The sequence below is a fragment of the Citrus clementina genome, unplaced genomic scaffold (assembly GCF_000493195.1).
Source record: "Citrus clementina cultivar Clemenules unplaced genomic scaffold, Citrus_clementina_v1.0 scaffold_4, whole genome shotgun sequence".
Lineage (NCBI taxonomy): Eukaryota > Viridiplantae > Streptophyta > Magnoliopsida > Sapindales > Rutaceae > Citrus > Citrus x clementina.
Genome location: NW_006262274.1, coordinates 24831512 through 24849049, shown reverse-complemented (window position 1 = coordinate 24849049; position 17538 = coordinate 24831512). Strand labels below are relative to the sequence as shown.

Here is a 17538-nt window from a genome sequence, read left to right as displayed (position 1 = left end):
TTAGCTTATTACTTCATCAAATATAACTTATCATAAACGTTTTCTTAACATGAATTGTATGTTGTGTTAGTATCTTTTTAATTCTTTAAATAAAGTAATATAACTTATCATTAGATGTTCATTATATATATATATATATATATATATAGAAAAAAAATGAATTTATGTAAATTTACTTTATCAAAATACAAATCTTACACGTCGCTAGTTTTAAGCTGACGCAGCTTTTTTATTTTCTTTGTTTTTAATATTGGCATGTAATGATGGCTAATAAGTCATGCCGACAACATCGGCCCACACAGGCTCGTGGGCCGGCACGGCCCACTAATTTGGTGGGTCGTGCCCATTTTTTTTATAAGAGCTCAGCACGGCATACGGCACGAGCCCACTCGTGTTGTGCTAAAAAAAAATCCACCAACCATTTTTTCCTCTTTAAGCTCATATGTCCAGCATACCTAAAAAAGTCCACGTGTCTGTCTTGTTTTATTCAAGCCCACGTGTTTAATGTGCTTTTTTAAGGCCACCAATAATAATAATAATAATAATAATTTCATAGATCATAGTAATGATTAATGAAAAATAAAATTACAATCCTAAAATAACAATTACACCTAATTTTATTTGAACTACTAATATTATAATTGCACTTGAACTCCATTGAATGAAAATGTAATTTTTAATTTATCATAAAAATATTTTGTTCATAATTTTATTTTCTTGTGCATAAATATGAAAATATTTCATTCACAAATGAAACATATCTCCATTAACTATTAACTAAGTTACAATTTCATAAATGAAATATTAATGTCGTAAAATTTTTTATTTATCATTTATAAATTCATGATATTTATTTATCCATTTAATAAATTATAAACACAAAAAATTTAGAATATTTATTTAAACTAGGACTTAAATTAATTTTTAAAAGCCTATGCTAAAAAATATATTAAAATTTTTAATTTCAAGATATTTGTAAAATCATGATATTTTATATTTATTTTTCATTAAAAAATTTTACTTTGAAATACTTTGGTCTACGTGCTATTGATGGCCCACGTGCCGCATGCTTAGCCCACCAATGAAGTGTGCTTATTATGTGTCTTTTTGTGTGCCTAAAATTCTAGTGTTGTGTGTTCTATCCAGCTCTTGTTTTGCAATACACCGGACAAGCTTCTGTGCTTGTAAAGCACCCATAATACGCTAGTGATGCCTTGTACAAATCTGTGCTAGGTGATTCATATCTTATATGCAACGCATTGCTCAGTTTAATTGCTCCTTAATCATTTACAAATTATATATGCATATATTTTGATTTGGAAGGGTGTGTGGTAAAACATTTCAGATCCTTTATATTGGTCGATGGTTGTGATGGCTACATTAGCGGCAGTCATAGCAAGTTAGTCCTTAATTTCAAGAACGTTCTCCATAATCCAACAATCCTTGGCATTAGGATGCTTCCCCTGAGTCAAAATTGTGCATACATCAACTAGACACAAAGGTCAAGTATACGTTCCCAAGGCCAATTACCTGCTCATGCTTGCTTGTGTATGCGTTATTTTCAGTTTCAGGAGTTCTGAAAAGATGAACAATGCATATAGTAATTAATCTACCTGTAATTTTTAAAACTTTTTTCTTTTAGCCTCTTTTAAATAATAACATTTGAAACAATTGATGAATTTAATTAACTATATACGTATATGAATACAGTGCTTGTTGTGGTATATGTAATGGTATTGACATCGTGCTTCCTGGTACTCGTCATGATAATGATATGGAAATCTCACATAATATTCGTAATCTTATATATTGGCATCATTGCTTCGGTCGAGTTTGTCTATTTAATTCAGTTCTCAACAAATTTGAGAACATGGTGTGCTACCCATCTTTAGGCATTATGTTGAGAATATACTTGCATTGCACTCTATCCTTGTATTCGTCTTTATCAAATCTCTACCTATTAGCAAGATTCAGCCAGAAGAGCGGTTCATTTTCTGCAAAATGGAACCAAAGAAGATTAATATGTGTCGCTGTGTTACAAGATACGGATACATGGACGTCCGCAACGAGTGAGATCCTTTTGAGGGAGTATTAGTTGAAAAATTAAAGGAGTTTATTAAAAAAGATTATGGTTTCTATCAAGAAGCTATCGACAATGGATCAAGTGTTGAAGACTTGGCTGATGCATTCAATAATTAAGAGAGTGACCCTGGTGAGGATGTGATGATTCATGAAGAGAAACAAAAAGAGGACGTGGGGAAGGAGATTGAGATTAGTGAGAATTAAGTGGTTGCAGCAAAAGGAACTGGAATTACTAGGAGGATTATGATAGATTATGCATAAAGTTTTTTGAAGAAAATTTTGAGACAAAGTGACAGAGTGTTTGATATTCCTCGTAAACGCATGCTCAAAGTGGGAATGACTTATGAGCTCTAGATGATCACTTAGTATTAAGTTGGTGAGCAACTTGCTCGCTTTTAAGCTTAGAAAAGTCACGACTTAAGTGTAAGATATTGAATGGCTAAGAATTTATCAATAAATTTGTAGCTTTTCTTTTATAGAAATATATATTAGTTGTTATGATTATCTTATGATGGCAATTTCATTACATTTTTTTACTTTTTTTCTATCCAAGTATGTCAAAGGTCTATCTATAATTTTTTTTTTAAAAATGAAGATAAAATGTTAGATTCCAATTATGCACATCATATTTGGGGATTGCAACTTAGACCCCAAATTAGAATTTAGGTTGAAATACTATAAATAGTGTTTGAGGATTAAAATAGAGTGACCACAATAAGATATTTTCTTAAACATTATCGTGTTCTTCTAAAAGTAAAAAGTCAGCAAAAGAGTTGATAGGCGACTGGGAGGCAATTATGGTGATCTCGAGTAGACAGTCTCGATTACGAGATTATTTAGTGATCTTGATCAGATCACCTCGACCAGAAAGTTATTTGATGACTCGAGCACATCACCTTGACCAGGAGATCGACCAGAAGGTAATTCTAATTACCTCGACCAGATGGGTTTTGAAGAAACATTAGACTATGTAACCAGAAAGCAAGATTTAGTTAAAACTTCTCCGAAATACTAGGGATCGCATTCTTAGTGGACTGATAAGTCATTACAAGGTCAAAAACCTTAAAACATATTCTAAGTAAGGTATAAAATCTTAAACTGATAAGAGTTGTTTAAAATTACTTAAGTCAGTTGAAGGTTAAAAGCCTTTAAATGTGCTATAGATAAGGCAAAAAACCTTAAACTGACAAGAGTTGCTTAAAATTACTTAAGTTAGTAAAAGTTTATAAGCTCAAAACCTCAAGTCAAAACTTGAAATTTGCTCTCAACTTTTTTGGCCTGTGGCGAGGTTAATTTCAGCAACCTCGAGTCAACTCATAGAAGTCACCTTGAGGTCACTTTAAACTTTATATAGTTTCCAATCTTGATTCATTAAAACTCTCAACACTAGAAATTAGGGGATTTGTGTTTGGGGATTGAAATATGGTGACCATGATAAGGTATTTGCTCAAACATTATCATGCTCTCCTAAAAGTAAAAAGTTAACAATAGAGCTGATAGGTGATCAGAAAGTAATTCTAGTGATCTCGAGCAGATATTTAGTCACCTTGACCAAGAGGTTATTTAGTGATTTTAAGCAGATCACATCGACCAGGATGTTATTTGATGAATTGAGCACATCACCTTGACTAGGAGAGATGAGTTTGGTGATTTCGAGCAAGTCACCTCAACTAGAAGGTAATTTCAATTATCTCGACTAGATGGGTTTTGAAGAGACATTAGACTAAGTCACCAGGAAGCAAGACTCAGTCAAAACTTCTCCGAAATACTAGGGACCACATTCTTAGTGGGCTGAAAATTAGTGGTCTTATTTAGAATTCTAAGAGGATGATTGGGCCAAGCGGATAACATCTAGTCAGGGGATGGGTATTGGGTTTTCTCTTTTTTGGAGCTTTTGATCTCTATTTTTGTTTTAAATAGATATTATTTATTTTTATTCTAATAAACCCATAAATTGACTTGAGCGTAGGAGAGTTCATGCCGGAAAAACTTCTAGCGCCTCTTATTGTTCTCTGTGATTTCAGGTGTTCGAAGGTTATTTACGAGTGGTCGTAGGGCATTTTTGACGATAATGTTGATGTAGGAATTTGATATCAAGTCACCAACCAACTCAACCGGATTTTGACATTAACAAGTAGTTTACTTCATAATTTTTTATAAAAATAATGTTTGGTAAATTTTTTAAAAGCTACTCATTTAATAATTTTTACATTTTGACAACAACTTTTTTTTTATAAGAAACTTATTAAATAATTTATCAATCTTTTTAAAAATTTCTAATATAACTTTAATATTTTAATAAAAAGATAATTATTTCTTATTTTTTATAAACTTAAATACACATATATTTCCATTTCATCCTTCAGAAACGGCAAAAAGCAATTGTAAAGTCATTATCTTGCTCTAAATTTGATAATCCTTGACCATATCTCTTCAAATCCCTCACTAAATTTAGAAAAGATTTTAAGCCCACATGGAAACTCAATCACCCATTTATAAAGATCAACCATCTTCTAGTTTTGGCAATGCCTTTATCAAATCTACCAAAACAGCAAGGTATGTCAATATAATAGTGGGACTAACTTTCTCTAAAATTGTCAAATATCCTTTTGCCAACTCTAGCAAATGGGGCCCACCGAAGACCAAAAATACCACCCTACAAAACCAGCAAAACTGGTCAAAATAGCCCATACTCTAAAATTAACAAATTACTTTACTAAAACCCATTTTGATTCCTGAAAACCCCAACAGACCAAAGCCCTCGTTCTAAATCTGGCAAAAGAACTAGTTAAAAAAATCTCTTCTTCTAAAATTGTCAGTGTGCCAGTACTCTTTTGCTATAACTGGCAACAGAGATATAATTAGACTAGATATTACAAAATAAAACAAAATAAAATTAGAAAAACCCAGTAAAAGTAATAAAATCCCAAGCCCCATTTTAAATGTAGCAAAAGAATCAGCTGCCACAGGTAGCCAGTGAAACCACTAGGATAATGATGATAAAAAATCACATCACTAAGCCAAATTAATAAAACAATCCTAAAAAGTTAAATCAATGAATTGGGTTCGAATCGATCATGAGCTCCGGAAATATTGGAGGTGACGAAAACTTAGGGCTAGGGTTTGAGAACTCTAACCCGCCACCACTGCAAGAGGACAGGACGACTAAGAAGGCCCGGTTTCGGGCTGAGGGAACGGATGCTGATAATCCTCATAAACCCTCTTGGAGAGATAAGGCTATGGAGGCAGTCACGGTGATGGCAGGTCAGACAGGAAGTGCAGAGGAAGATTGGGATATTGAAGATGAAGATGTGGTTGAGAGGATAGAGGAAGGGATTCCTGCGATATACTTCTCAAACAGGGTGCAAGAGAAACTGCAGCAGCCATGGCGTTATTCTATAATAGTCAAATTGTTGGGACGGCAGATAGGCTATCGGGTTTTATGCAATAGATTGGAGATCCTATGGAGATCGATGGCAGCTGGCTTCTCCATCATTGATCTAGAAAATAATTATTTCTTGGTCAAGTTCCAAACTGCTGTTGATGCAGAACGTGCCCTAACTGAAGGACCATGGACTGTTATGGGTAGAAATCTTTTTGTTCAACCTTGGACGCCGAATTTTGATTGCTTCTCTAATGAACTAACATCGACTGTGGTATGGGTACGACTGCCCGGCATGGCAATCCAATATTATGATAAACGTAGCTTGCGACGACTCGGCAGTAAAATTGGAGACGTTATTAAAATTGATTATAATACAGAGGACTCGAAGAGAGGGAAATTTGCAAGGCTGGCGGTAAGGGTTTCACTTGTGAAACCTTTAGTCTCGCAAATTAAGGTGAATGGACAAATCCAACTGGTGGAGTATGAGGGGCTCCCCATGATATGTTTCTCTTGTGGAAAATATGGACATTTCACGGAGGATTGTGGGGAGAAGAATCTGAAGGAGACTGGTACAGCTAAGGCAGTGGCAAATAACGCACCAGTGGTGGCCAACGAGAAGCACACCAGAGTAGCTGAAACGGGAGGGAGCAAGTTTGGTCCTTGGATGGTTGTATCACGCAAAGGCAAACCAAGAAATTATGCTGGCAAGAATTTTTCTCATGGCATTGGTGAGGAGCAATCGATTGTACATCAAAGTAACTCTCGCTTTGCGGTGCTTGCATCACAAGATAAATGGGACAATGAGAATGAACACGTGGCTACAGACTCTCAGGGACAAGAGACCAGCCATGCAGACCCGAAACAGTCACGTAAGAATTATGTCCTGCAACCTCATGCATCTGAATTCAAACGCAGGCACTCCACAAGAATTCCATCAAAGTTGGCAGACAAGGGCAAGTCTCCTATTGCAGCCAAAGATACCAAAAACAGTAAGCTGGCCATGCAACCTAAAACCGACACAAAAAACCATGTGGCGAATCCCACTGTGGCTACAACGTCCGCCATGCCACCCGATACCCAAACCAGCCCCATGATGATTCCTCAGCATGCACCTACAACCCTTGACCCGCTAAGGCATAAGACAATTATCTTCCATAACCCAAACAATAAGCCTATAGATACTCATGAGCTGGATGATGCCGCAATACAAATGAGCCGGGGGACTAAGGGCCGTTCCTTACTTTGCTTGGGAGATCCTCCAGATTTACATGGTGGTGATATGGATCTTGAAATGGAGGCTGATCCGAATTATGTGGAGGATGAGGAGGATGATGATACAACAGAGGGTGAGGACTCTTTTGTGGAAGATACGCCAATGAGTAAGGAGGATGCGATCCATGGATCCAGCTAGTAAGGAAGCTCTACCCCGCTTTGTTTTTTTATTATGGTTATGTCGATTTCAGTTATGTTCTGGAACGTTCAAGGGGCGGGAGCCTCAGATTTTAGACTTTCTTTTGCTGCAATTATTCAATGCTATAAGCCGACTATGGTGGTAATTTTTGAACCAAGAATTAGTGGCCAAAGAGCTGACAATTTTATTCGGGGCTGTGGTTTTGAGAGATCCCACAGGATAGAGGCGGTGGGTTTTTCTGGAGGTATTTGGCTTTTATGGAAGGATTCTATCACAGTAGAGGTAGCCTTAAACCATAGGCAATTTGTTCATTTCAAGATTGTTTCTAGCAATGGTTTGGAGAGTTGGGTTACGGCAGTGTATGCTAGCCCTATTCCAACAGTCCGGCGTGAATTATGGTATCACCTTGCAAGTATTGCTTCTCAAATGTCGGATCCGTGGTTGGTGGGAGGGGATTTCAATACTATCCTATACGCACATGAGAAGAAAGGGGGCTCGAACCGAATAAGTGGTACTTGCAATTTATTTAATCATTGGTTTCACTCTTGCAGGATGCTTGATCTAAAGTTCTCCGGCCCTCGCTTCACTTGGTCTAGGGGAAACCTTTCTAAACGACTGGACAGAGCGGTTTGCAATGATGGATGGCTAATAAAACATGCAAATAGTAGTGTCATGCATCTTCCAAAAATTGGTTCTGATCATCGGCCTATTCTAGTCAAGTTCCAGAACATGGAGTCCAAGCATGGGGGCCCGAGGCCTTTCCGTTTCTTGGCGGCATGGCTCACGGATGAGAGATTTGGGAGTTTTGTGAATGACAGCTGGAATAAGGGAGCGAATTTTCTTGAGGCGGTGGCTGATTTTACTCAACAAACTAGGCGATGGAATAAGGAAATTTTTGGAAATATTAATTATCGAAAGCGGAAATTGTTGGCTAGAATAGGCGGGATCCAACGAATCTTGGAAACCAAGCCTAACCATAGCCTTACCAGACTTGAAGTTAAGCTTCAAAAGGAGCTCGAAGAGGTCCTCACTCAGGAAGAATTATTGTGGCTTCAGAAATCCAGGAGAGATTGGACTTTGTATGGTGACCGCAACACTGCTTATTTCCATAAAAAAACGCTAACCAGGCGTCGTCAGAATCGGATTACTGCAATTCAAAATGATACTGGGCAGTGGATACACGACGTTGAGATCATTAAGCAACTTGCAGTCAATTTCTTCTCGGAATTATACACGCCTGAACAAGGAGTGCATAGATCATATAATGTCAAGGGGTGTTTCCCTGAGATGGCAGATGATTTTTGTTTAAGTTTGATGTCTGCAGTAACAGATGAGGAAATCAGGCAGACTATTTTCAGTATGAGTCCTTTTAAAGCTCCCGGAGTTGATGGTTTTCATGCTGGTTTTTACCAAGCGCAATGGAATACAGTTGGTATGTCTTTAAGCTCTTTAATCCAAAATATTTTTCATACTAATCATATCCCTGCAGAGATCAACAGAACCTTGTTGGTGCTCATTCCTAAAGTGGATAATCCAACAAGCCTCAAGATGTTTCGGCCGATCAGCCTTTGCACAGTTCCATATAAAACGATGACGAAAATTATTGCAAATAGGCTACAGGCTTTTCTTTCGGATCTCATTGGACCCCAACAAACCAGTTTTGTACCGGGTCGGCATATTACAGAGAATATTGTTATTGCTCAAGAGGTAATCCATACAATGAAGAAAAAGGTAGGGGGTAAACGAATGATGGCGGTTAAAGTGGACCTGGAAAAGGCCTATGACCGGTTGAGTTGGCGATTTATTCAGGAAACGTTACAGGAAGTTGGGCTACCAGAGCGATTTATTCACCTCATAATGGAGTGTTTGTCCACAGCCCGAATGAATGTTTTGTGGAATGGTGAAATGACTGAAGATTTTCGGCCAGGGAGAGGAATTCGGCAAGGAGACCCTCTATCGCCTTATCTTTTTGTGCTTTGTATTGAAAGATTAAGTCATGGGATTATCCAGGCGGTTAATCAAGGTAGATGGAAACCCATTCGACTGACTCGAACTGGCACTCCTCTAAGCCATTTATTTTTTGCGGATGATCTGCTTCTCTTTTTGGAAGCAAGCTACAGCCAAGTCGACATATTGAATGACGTGGTGGAGAATTTCTGCAGGAGCTCGGGCGCTAGAGTTAGTAATCAAAAGACCCAAGTCTTCTTCTCCAAAAATGTCCCGGTCACTTTAGCCAGTGGAATTGGCAAGGCTTTAGGTTTCTCGGTTACAAATAATTTGGGAAGATATCTTGGCATGCCCCTTCTACACGATCGGGTTTCTAAGAAAACGTACCAAAGCATCATTGACAAAATTGATCAACGGCTATCAGGATGGGCAGCAAAGCAATTGTCTCTGGCAGGGAGAGTTACTCTCGCTCAATCGGTGCTTCAGGCAATCCCGATTTACGCTATGCAAACCACGTACCTTCCATCTAGTGTCAGAGTTAAAATTGATCAATTATGTAGAAGATTCATTTGGAGTGGGGCTGGTTCTCAACGCAAGTTAAGTTTGGTTAGCTGGGACAACATCTGTAGGCCTAAGAGCAATGGAGGGCTCGGTTTTAAGGACATGGAGCTTATGAACAAAGCCTTACTAATGAAAGTGGCTTGGGATTTATTCATAAATCCTAGCAAGCTGTGCTCCCAGGTTTTAATCTCTAAATATGCTGCGCCTTGTGATATGATTACTACTGATGTTTCATTTAAAAATGGTTCATATTTATGGCGCTCTATGGGTAGGATTTGGAAAGACTTCCAGAAGGGTTTGCGGTGGAGTATTGGAAATGGCCAACGGGTGAAGTTTTGGGATGATATTTGGGCCACGAATGGTGATCCCTTAATCAACTATACGGTGGCTTCAATCCCGGTTAGCATGCGAAATATGCTGGTGGCGGATTGTGTGGATCAAAATGGGAATTGGTTGTGGAACAGATTCAACTCTTTTTTGAATAACCATGCCGTTTTAAGGATTGCTTCCATGGCTCCTCCGTCGTCAATGAGAGGCGAGGATAGAATGTATTGGGGTGCATCAAATTCTGGCAATTTTACGGTCCAAACAGCTTACCAAGTGCTTACGAATTTTTGCCCCGCTGAAGACTGTCAAGACTGGCAACAGTTGTGGAAATGGAAGGGGCCTCAAAGCGTCAGAATGTTTCTATGGTTGTTATGCCATGATCGATTGAAGACGGGATGTGAGCTTGCTAGAAGGCATCTGGACGTTGAGGCTTTATGTGGGAGGTGCCATGCAGACGTTGAGAATTCTTTGCATGCAATTCGAGATTGTGGTTATTCGAGAGGTGTTTGGCGGAAGCTTATTCCCGCGCCTAGACAGCATGACTTTTTTAGTTATCCTCTTCGGCAATGGATCATGACAAATCTTAGGAGAAGAGTTAGTGATATGGGGAGCTTATTTTGGCCGGTTATGTTTGGTATTGCGGCTTGGAGAATTTGGTATTGGAGGAACCAAGTGATGTTCAACAACAAGAGCTGGAATGATGATTTGATCGTCCGGGATATTAAGGCAAGGGCTGAGAGTATTTGTTCTACTCTTTCAAGCGCAGGCTTTCGAAGAAACGAAAGGATTCAGAAATGGATTCGCTGGGCTCCTCCACCGTGGCCTTTCTTGTGCTTAAATACGGATGGTGCAAGGAAAGGAAATGGAGAGGCGAGTGCAGGTGGGTTGCTGCGGGACTGCCATGGTAATTTTATTCATGGTTTCAGCGCACATCTTGGAGTTTGTTCCGTGCTAAAGGCTGAACTTTGGGGTGTTTTGCATGGGTTAAGGATGGCATGGGACCTTGGCTATAGACGTATCCAAGTTGGAATAGACAACAGTAGTGTGGTGCAAATTATAAAGGATAATAATGTTCATGTCAACGAAATTTCGAATATAATCGAGATGATTAGAGAACTCATGAGGAGGGATTGGAGGATTCAAATGGCTCACATCTACCGCGAAGCAAACTCGGCAGCTGATTTCCTTTCTACGCATGCTTTAAGTTTACCTGTTGGAGTGCATTTTCTTCATTCTGCACCTTTAGGTTTGAGATCTATTTTATATGCGGATATGTATGGGGTGGCACACCCCCGTTTTGTGCCCCTCTAGCTCTTCTCTTTTAGAGCCCTTTCTTTATCAAAAAAAAAAAAATAAAACAATCCTAAAAAGACAAAGTCTTAGAACTGAAACTGCCCTAAGTGGGACCCACACATGATACCTAAGAAAGTCAGAAAATGGTAAGTAGGGCCCACGAGAGATGGGACCCATGAGCACCCAAACACTCCAAATGTGGCAAAAGCAAATAAGGAATCAATTCATGCAAACGCAGTAAACACTCCAAAATAGAATAAACAGAGCAAACAGACAGCGCCATCGGCCATGCAAACTTGCCGTTTCTAGCCTTAAAACGCTTAAATAAAATTATATATATTTATTTAAAGAAAAAACTCTCACGTTATTATCATCTCTAAATTTGGCAATCCTTTTCTTTTCCTCCACATTGATCCATTGCCTCATAAATGTTTCACAAGGACAAGAACCTAAGACATTTGACACAAATTTATGAACTGTGACAAAGAGAAGTAATTTTGGTTTCTGTTGGGTTTTTTGTTTCCGGGTTTCGTGATCAATTGGAGAAATTAAAAATAAAAAAATAAAAGATGGGCAGAGGGAAGATAGAGATAAAGAGGATCGAAAACGCAAACAGTAGGCAAGTTACATTCTCTAAAAGACGAGCTGGGTTGCTCAAAAAGGCTCAGGAATTGGCTATTTTGTGTGATGCTGAGGTTGCCGTTATTATCTTCTCAAACAATGGCAAGCTTTTTGAGTTTTCGAGTTCTGGGTACGTTCTGGGTTTTGTTTTCTGGTTGCATGTGTGTGTTTGGTCGTACTTGTTGATGGGTTCTTTTCGCTTTTAGATTTGCCCCTTTTTCCTAACAATGTTACTTGTTGATGGGTTCTCTTCGCTTTTAGATTTTTTTCCATTTTTTTTAACAATGTTCATGTGCAGTTATGAATTTGTAATATATATATTTTTAATTTTCTTGTGTCGATTTTTTTTTTTAAGTTTACTAAGATTATTTTGGGATTTTTTAAGGAAAAATTGCTTAAATTTTTGTATGTGTTTTTGGATTTTATTTGAGAAATTCTTATGTTAATAAGAAAATTGCTGTAGGAATTTGCGATCTTGTCCAACAACTATGAACAAATTCAGTCTCTTTCTCTGTCTTTTGCTGTTTTAAAATCATTATACATGTTAATTAGTTCTCCACTGCAATAGAAATTGTCGTGTATAAGTGCCCTTCAGTCAGAACTGTTCTATTGATAAACTCTACTCGGGAAATTCTCAAAGTTATTTTCTGTTTTAACAATCAGTTTTCTCATTTGTTTGCAGCAAGACCACGATTTGAAAAGCCCGGTGGCTGTAGTTCTTCGATGAAATCATCTCTGGAACCTGTTCCCATCACTGATGACGGCCAACTTCCAGCAGAATTTTTTTTGGAAGATCCAGATTCTCACTTTATATACGTGTGTAAAAAGATGAATGATATGGATGAAAATCATATACCCAGCTATACATTGAAAGGTGATATTTTATAGGGAACACGTTTCAATGAAGCTCCCAGGTGCTCTGCTTAACAAACTTCAACATGTATCCTCGCGATCTGTACCATTAGTCTCCTCTTGTACAACTCGGAACTAGTATTAGGCATTCCTACAGTGTTTGTGACATAAGTATTACTCTATCTTTATGTTCCAATTTGTTCATTTAGTTTTAGGATTTGAAAAATAAGATTGAAACGAGATGATGAATCCCCACGAGAGAGAGCATTAGTTAAGTAAATTCAGACTTGATTACTTGTCGGGAGTTAATATTGAAGTTTATTTTGATTTAATAGTTTTAGCATTTAAGCCAACATGGTGAATCCTTGGAATTGAATATTTAAAGATTTCAAAGTTTTGGATTGAATTAGTGGAATTTGTAATTTACATAAATGACATTACCGCTACTGACAAAACAAATGAGAGAGAAATTGAGAGGGGCCCTTTTCACAGCCGTTGTAACCTATACCAGCCTATTCGAATCAGTCTCTTCTCCTCAGCGAATTCGTATTTCAAAGCATTCATTAATTAAGTCCTCCCTCCTCCCTTCGCCCGCGTGCAATGTGTAAGGAGACATCCGTATCTGAAGTTGTGTTATATAACAAAGCTATCTCTAACTAAGCAGGTAATTAGGTTTGATATTGTTAAGATTTGAGGGTCCATAAATAAACAGGCCATTCCATATTAAAAAAAAAACTAAGAAAAACAGGTGGGAATCGTATGCATTAAACAAATTTACACATTTCTTTCGTACGTATTGATAGACTCTCAAGGTCTTTCGTGTGTTAAGTGAAAGTTATCACCACCAACTATTTCTCTAATTAAGAAAAATGTCTTACTCGTTAAGTACGCGGGTAATTCATTTATAACCTGCATAATGTGAACATAGATTATCGCGTTTGGTTGGTTTCTTGGTTCAGTGTCTTTCAGAATTTTCTATGTATGTGTATCTTCACCTTCCAATTATGGATCAGTAAATTTATTATCGTTTTCCAAAATAGCAAGACTATTTCTTGCTTATAGGCCACAGCTCACACCATTAATTAGTTTCTCCGTATGTATAAAAACGCTGATTCTGACTCCAATGTCAGTTGATCAGTTTTGAGTAATGTCTGGCTCCGGTGGAGTGGAATCGGGAGAGAGGCAGGTTGCCCTTTCCCAGGATAATGTCAAAGGAAATAAGCTTTTGCCACAAAGATATGACTCATTAGACCTCGAATCCGGTGCGGTTTCCGGTTACCATGGCCGTAGCTCAAAGGTGATCGGCTGGAACCCAATAAACTTTTATTAATTTCTTGAAAACTAACTCAAATTTATATAATTTTGTTTCAATTTCCTCTTTTGTTTCCAAGGCTATGAAGTGGTCGGTGATACTGCAACTAGCATTCCAAAGCATTGGCATAGTGTATGGAGACATTGGTACGTCGCCCCTGTACGTGTTCTCGAGCACTTTTCCTAATGGAATCAACCATGCAGATGATGTTCTGGGCGTGCTTTCATTGATTCTATATACACTCACTTTGATCCCTCTCATCAAGTATGTGTTCATCGTCCTGCATGCCAACGACAATGGTGATGGTAAGATAGATATCAATTCATATTTATTCTCCTTAATCGATATAAATAAGATAAGAGTAAGATCAAAAGGAGGATGTGTAATTTTATTTGAAGTGTGATGATGAGATATATACATTATGAAGGTGGGACATTTGCACTCTACTCTTTGATATGCCGATACGCTAATGTGAGCTTGGTTCCGAGTCAACAAGCCGAGGACAGCAATGTTTCCAATTTCCAGCTTGAGTTGCCGGGCAATAAACACTCTAGAATGGCGTCGAGTCTCAAGTCCAAGCTTGAGAACAGTCGGGTTGCCAAGTTTTTCTTATTCTTTGCCACCTTACTCGGTACTTCCATGCTCATCGGGGATGGTGTTCTAACTCCTTGTATCTCAGGTTAATTTGCGCAACCTCTTTGATTCATCATGTTAAATTTTGAACTCATCGATCCAATAGAGACTCTCATGCTGTTGTTATTGCTGTTAACATAAAGGGCAGTCTTATCAGCTGTGGGAGGCATCAAGGAAGCCACTTCTGCAATGACAGAAGGTACTTTCTCGTGTAACTGGAAACAGTAATATTGTGCCTTGACCTCCTAGCTGTTGTAGGCAATCTTGTGGCCTCAACAGATTTCACATGATATGTTTACTAAGATTTGCCTGCCTCCTCTTCTTAAACAGATAGGGTTGTTTGGATATCAGCAGCTATCTTGGTTTGCGTTTTCTTGTTTCAAAGGCTTGGAACGGACAAAGTGGGATACACATTTGCTCCAATACTTCTTGTTTGGTTCGCATTCATTGCTGGAATTGGCATCTACAATATTATACACTATGATCCAACAGTAATTAAAGCTTTAAACCCAAGGTACATCGTTGATTATTTCAGAAACAACCAGCAAGCTGCTTGGATATCCCTTGGTGGCATTATCCTGTGCACTACAGGTACTCTTTCCAGCCATTAGTATACAAAGTAATTAAATAATACCTTGAGCAATCTTCCAAGCTTTTTGTTTATTTATTTATTTTTAAATCAGGGGCGGAAGCATTATTCGCCGATGTTGGCCACTTCACGGTTCTGTCGATACAAATAAGCACCTGCGGTGTGGTCTACCCGGCTCTCATTTTGGCTTATACCGGACAAGCTTCCTTCCTTCGCAAGCATCCTGATCTTGTCTCGAATACCTTCTTCAAGTCTGTACCAGGTAAAGAATTATTTGCTTTTTCATTTTTTATTGCCCTCGTTTCTTTATCTTTTGATCAAGTAGTGACATATGTGGGTGTGTGGTGAAATAATTATCAGGTCCTGTGTACTGGCCAATGTTCGTGGTGGCGGTATTGGCGGCAATCATAGCAAGTCAAGCTCTAATTTCAGGAACTTTCTCCATAGTCCAACAATCCCTTGCACTGGGATGTTTCCCTCGTGTCAAAATCGTACATACTTCGTCTAAGTATGAAGGACAGGTTTACGTTCCCGAAGTCAATTACCTACTCATGCTCGCTTGCATAGGAGTTACTATGGGTTTCAGGACAACCGTAAAGATTGGCAATGCATACGGTAATTAATCGACAACTCAAATAATTCAATTTCCTGCTTTATTCACTCACAAAACTAAATCGTGCATAATATTCAATCTGCTAGTAATCATACTAATGCAGGGATTGCGGTGGTGTTTGTTATGACATTGACATCATCCTATCTGGTACTTGTCATGATAATGATTTGGAAATCCAACATACTTTATGTAATCTCTTATGTTCTTATAATTGGTTCTGTGGAGCTCATCTATTTAAGTTCAGTTCTCTACAAATTTGATCAAGGAGGATACTTGCCATTGATCTTTGCTGCGGTTCTAATGACTATAATGTATGTTTGGAACAATGTGTATCGACGGAAGTATTCTTATGAGGAGGAGCACAAACTCTCTCCGAGAAGGATAAAGGATATAGCTGCTAACACAAACATTTGTCGAATTCCTGGACTTGCCTTGTTCTACTCTGAGCTTGTTCAGGGCATCCCTCCTATATTCAAGCATTATGTAGAGAATGTACCTGCATTGCACTCGGTCTTTGTTTTCGTCTCCATCAAATCTCTACCTATTAGCAAGGTTCCAGCAGATGAACGATTCATTTTCCGTAGAGTGGAACCAAAGGAGCTTAATATGTATCGTTGTGTTGGAAGATATGGTTACATGGATGTACGAAATCAGGAAGAGCCCTTCGAGAGAATTCTTGTTGAAAATTTGAAGCAGTTCATTAGAGATGACTACAAGTTCTCTCCACAGAGCCAGGAGTCTGCTCACGACTCGGACGAGGATACCATCCATGGGGTGCAAAACGAGGCACTGGAAAGAGATATTGAAGTAGTTGATAAAGCGTGGGAAGCTGGAGCTGTTCACTTGATTGGTGAAAATGAAGTGGTTGCAGCCGAGGGAGCTGGAATTGGGAAGAGGCTTATGATAAATTATGCCTTCAATTTCTTGAAGAAAAATTTGAGAGGAAGTGAGATTGTGTTTGATATTCCTCACAAGCGCATGGTTAAAGTGGGAATGACTTATGAGCTTTAGATCACTTCATTATATATGCACCTATGCAGATGCAGTTGGTTTGATAGACTTGTAAGCCTTATGGTGAATGTATATGTAAATTAGAATATTCTTATATTAATAATTTACCAATTAGAAACTCAAGTCTTGCAATTTACTGTTTATTGATCTAATTCTGCAATTTTTCTGCTACATATATGGACGCTATTATCCGGCGTGGGAGGCACCAAGGCAAATTTGTTGAATATATCTTTATGCCTCATTTAACAAACAGATGCGCTTGTCTCCTCTTTTAGTGCAGAGATAGGATTTTCTTGGAAATTTGGGTGCTATCTTGGCTGGCTGGCTGGCCTCTTCTTATTTCAAAGATTTGGAGGCTTGGCAATGGCAGCAATTCAAGCTCTCAAGTTTTCCTCGTGCAAAAATTGTGTGATAGGTGGTGCAAGTATGAAGGGCAAGTTTATGTTCCTGAAGTACAAAACAAGTAATTTTGTTGTATTTTTGAGAAAGTCCCTGGAATTCGAGCTTACTTGCTGTATGATTGCGGTCGTTTTGGATTCACTAATGATATATAGAAGTGCAAAAAATAACATAAAAGTAGCATCTCATCATTATAGGATTAAAAAAAAAAATTACACTACATAACAATAATAAAAAAAAATTCACTATAAATCAAAATTTTTTTGCTTTTAAATGTTTTGTAATTTATACTCTTTTCCATACAAAACATCATTATTCTTTTGGATTTGAATTTAACCGTGAAAGTAGAATAATGGTTCCTTGGAATTGGGTCTTTTGTGCCAATAACAAGATTAATTGCCGAATTATTTTCGCTAGAGTTGGCAGGCTTCATTATATTGTTACATTATGTGTGCATATAACAGGTGTGGATGCTTTTATTTTAGTTTCGTTGTATTCAAAC

At 38.1% G+C, this 17538-nt stretch overlaps 3 protein-coding genes across 3 annotated transcripts; all 3 read left to right on the top strand.

The window, feature by feature from the left end:
- The first annotated feature begins 5159 nt into the window (after nt 1-5159).
- Nucleotides 5160-6878, top strand: LOC112099209. The gene has a single exon (XM_024186342.1). The coding sequence runs from the start codon at nt 5160-5162 to the stop codon at nt 6876-6878; it is 1719 nt and encodes a 572-aa protein (XP_024042110.1).
- Nucleotides 6879-11575: 4697 nt separating this feature from the next.
- Nucleotides 11576-12515, top strand: LOC112099208 (agamous-like MADS-box protein AGL15). The gene is made up of 2 exons (XM_024186341.1): nt 11576-11768; nt 12310-12515. The coding sequence occupies exons 1-2, from the start codon at nt 11576-11578 to the stop codon at nt 12513-12515; spliced, it is 399 nt and encodes a 132-aa protein (XP_024042109.1).
- Nucleotides 12516-13561: 1046 nt separating this feature from the next.
- LOC18043735 (potassium transporter 5) lies at nt 13562-16698 on the top strand. Its single transcript, XM_006438858.2, has 8 exons — nt 13562-13776; nt 13871-14096; nt 14219-14470; nt 14573-14623; nt 14755-15015; nt 15108-15275; nt 15374-15628; nt 15730-16698. The coding sequence occupies exons 1-8, from the start codon at nt 13627-13629 to the stop codon at nt 16635-16637; spliced, it is 2271 nt and encodes a 756-aa protein (XP_006438921.1). The 5' UTR covers nt 13562-13626; the 3' UTR covers nt 16638-16698.
- The last annotated feature ends 840 nt before the right edge of the window (nt 16699-17538 follow it).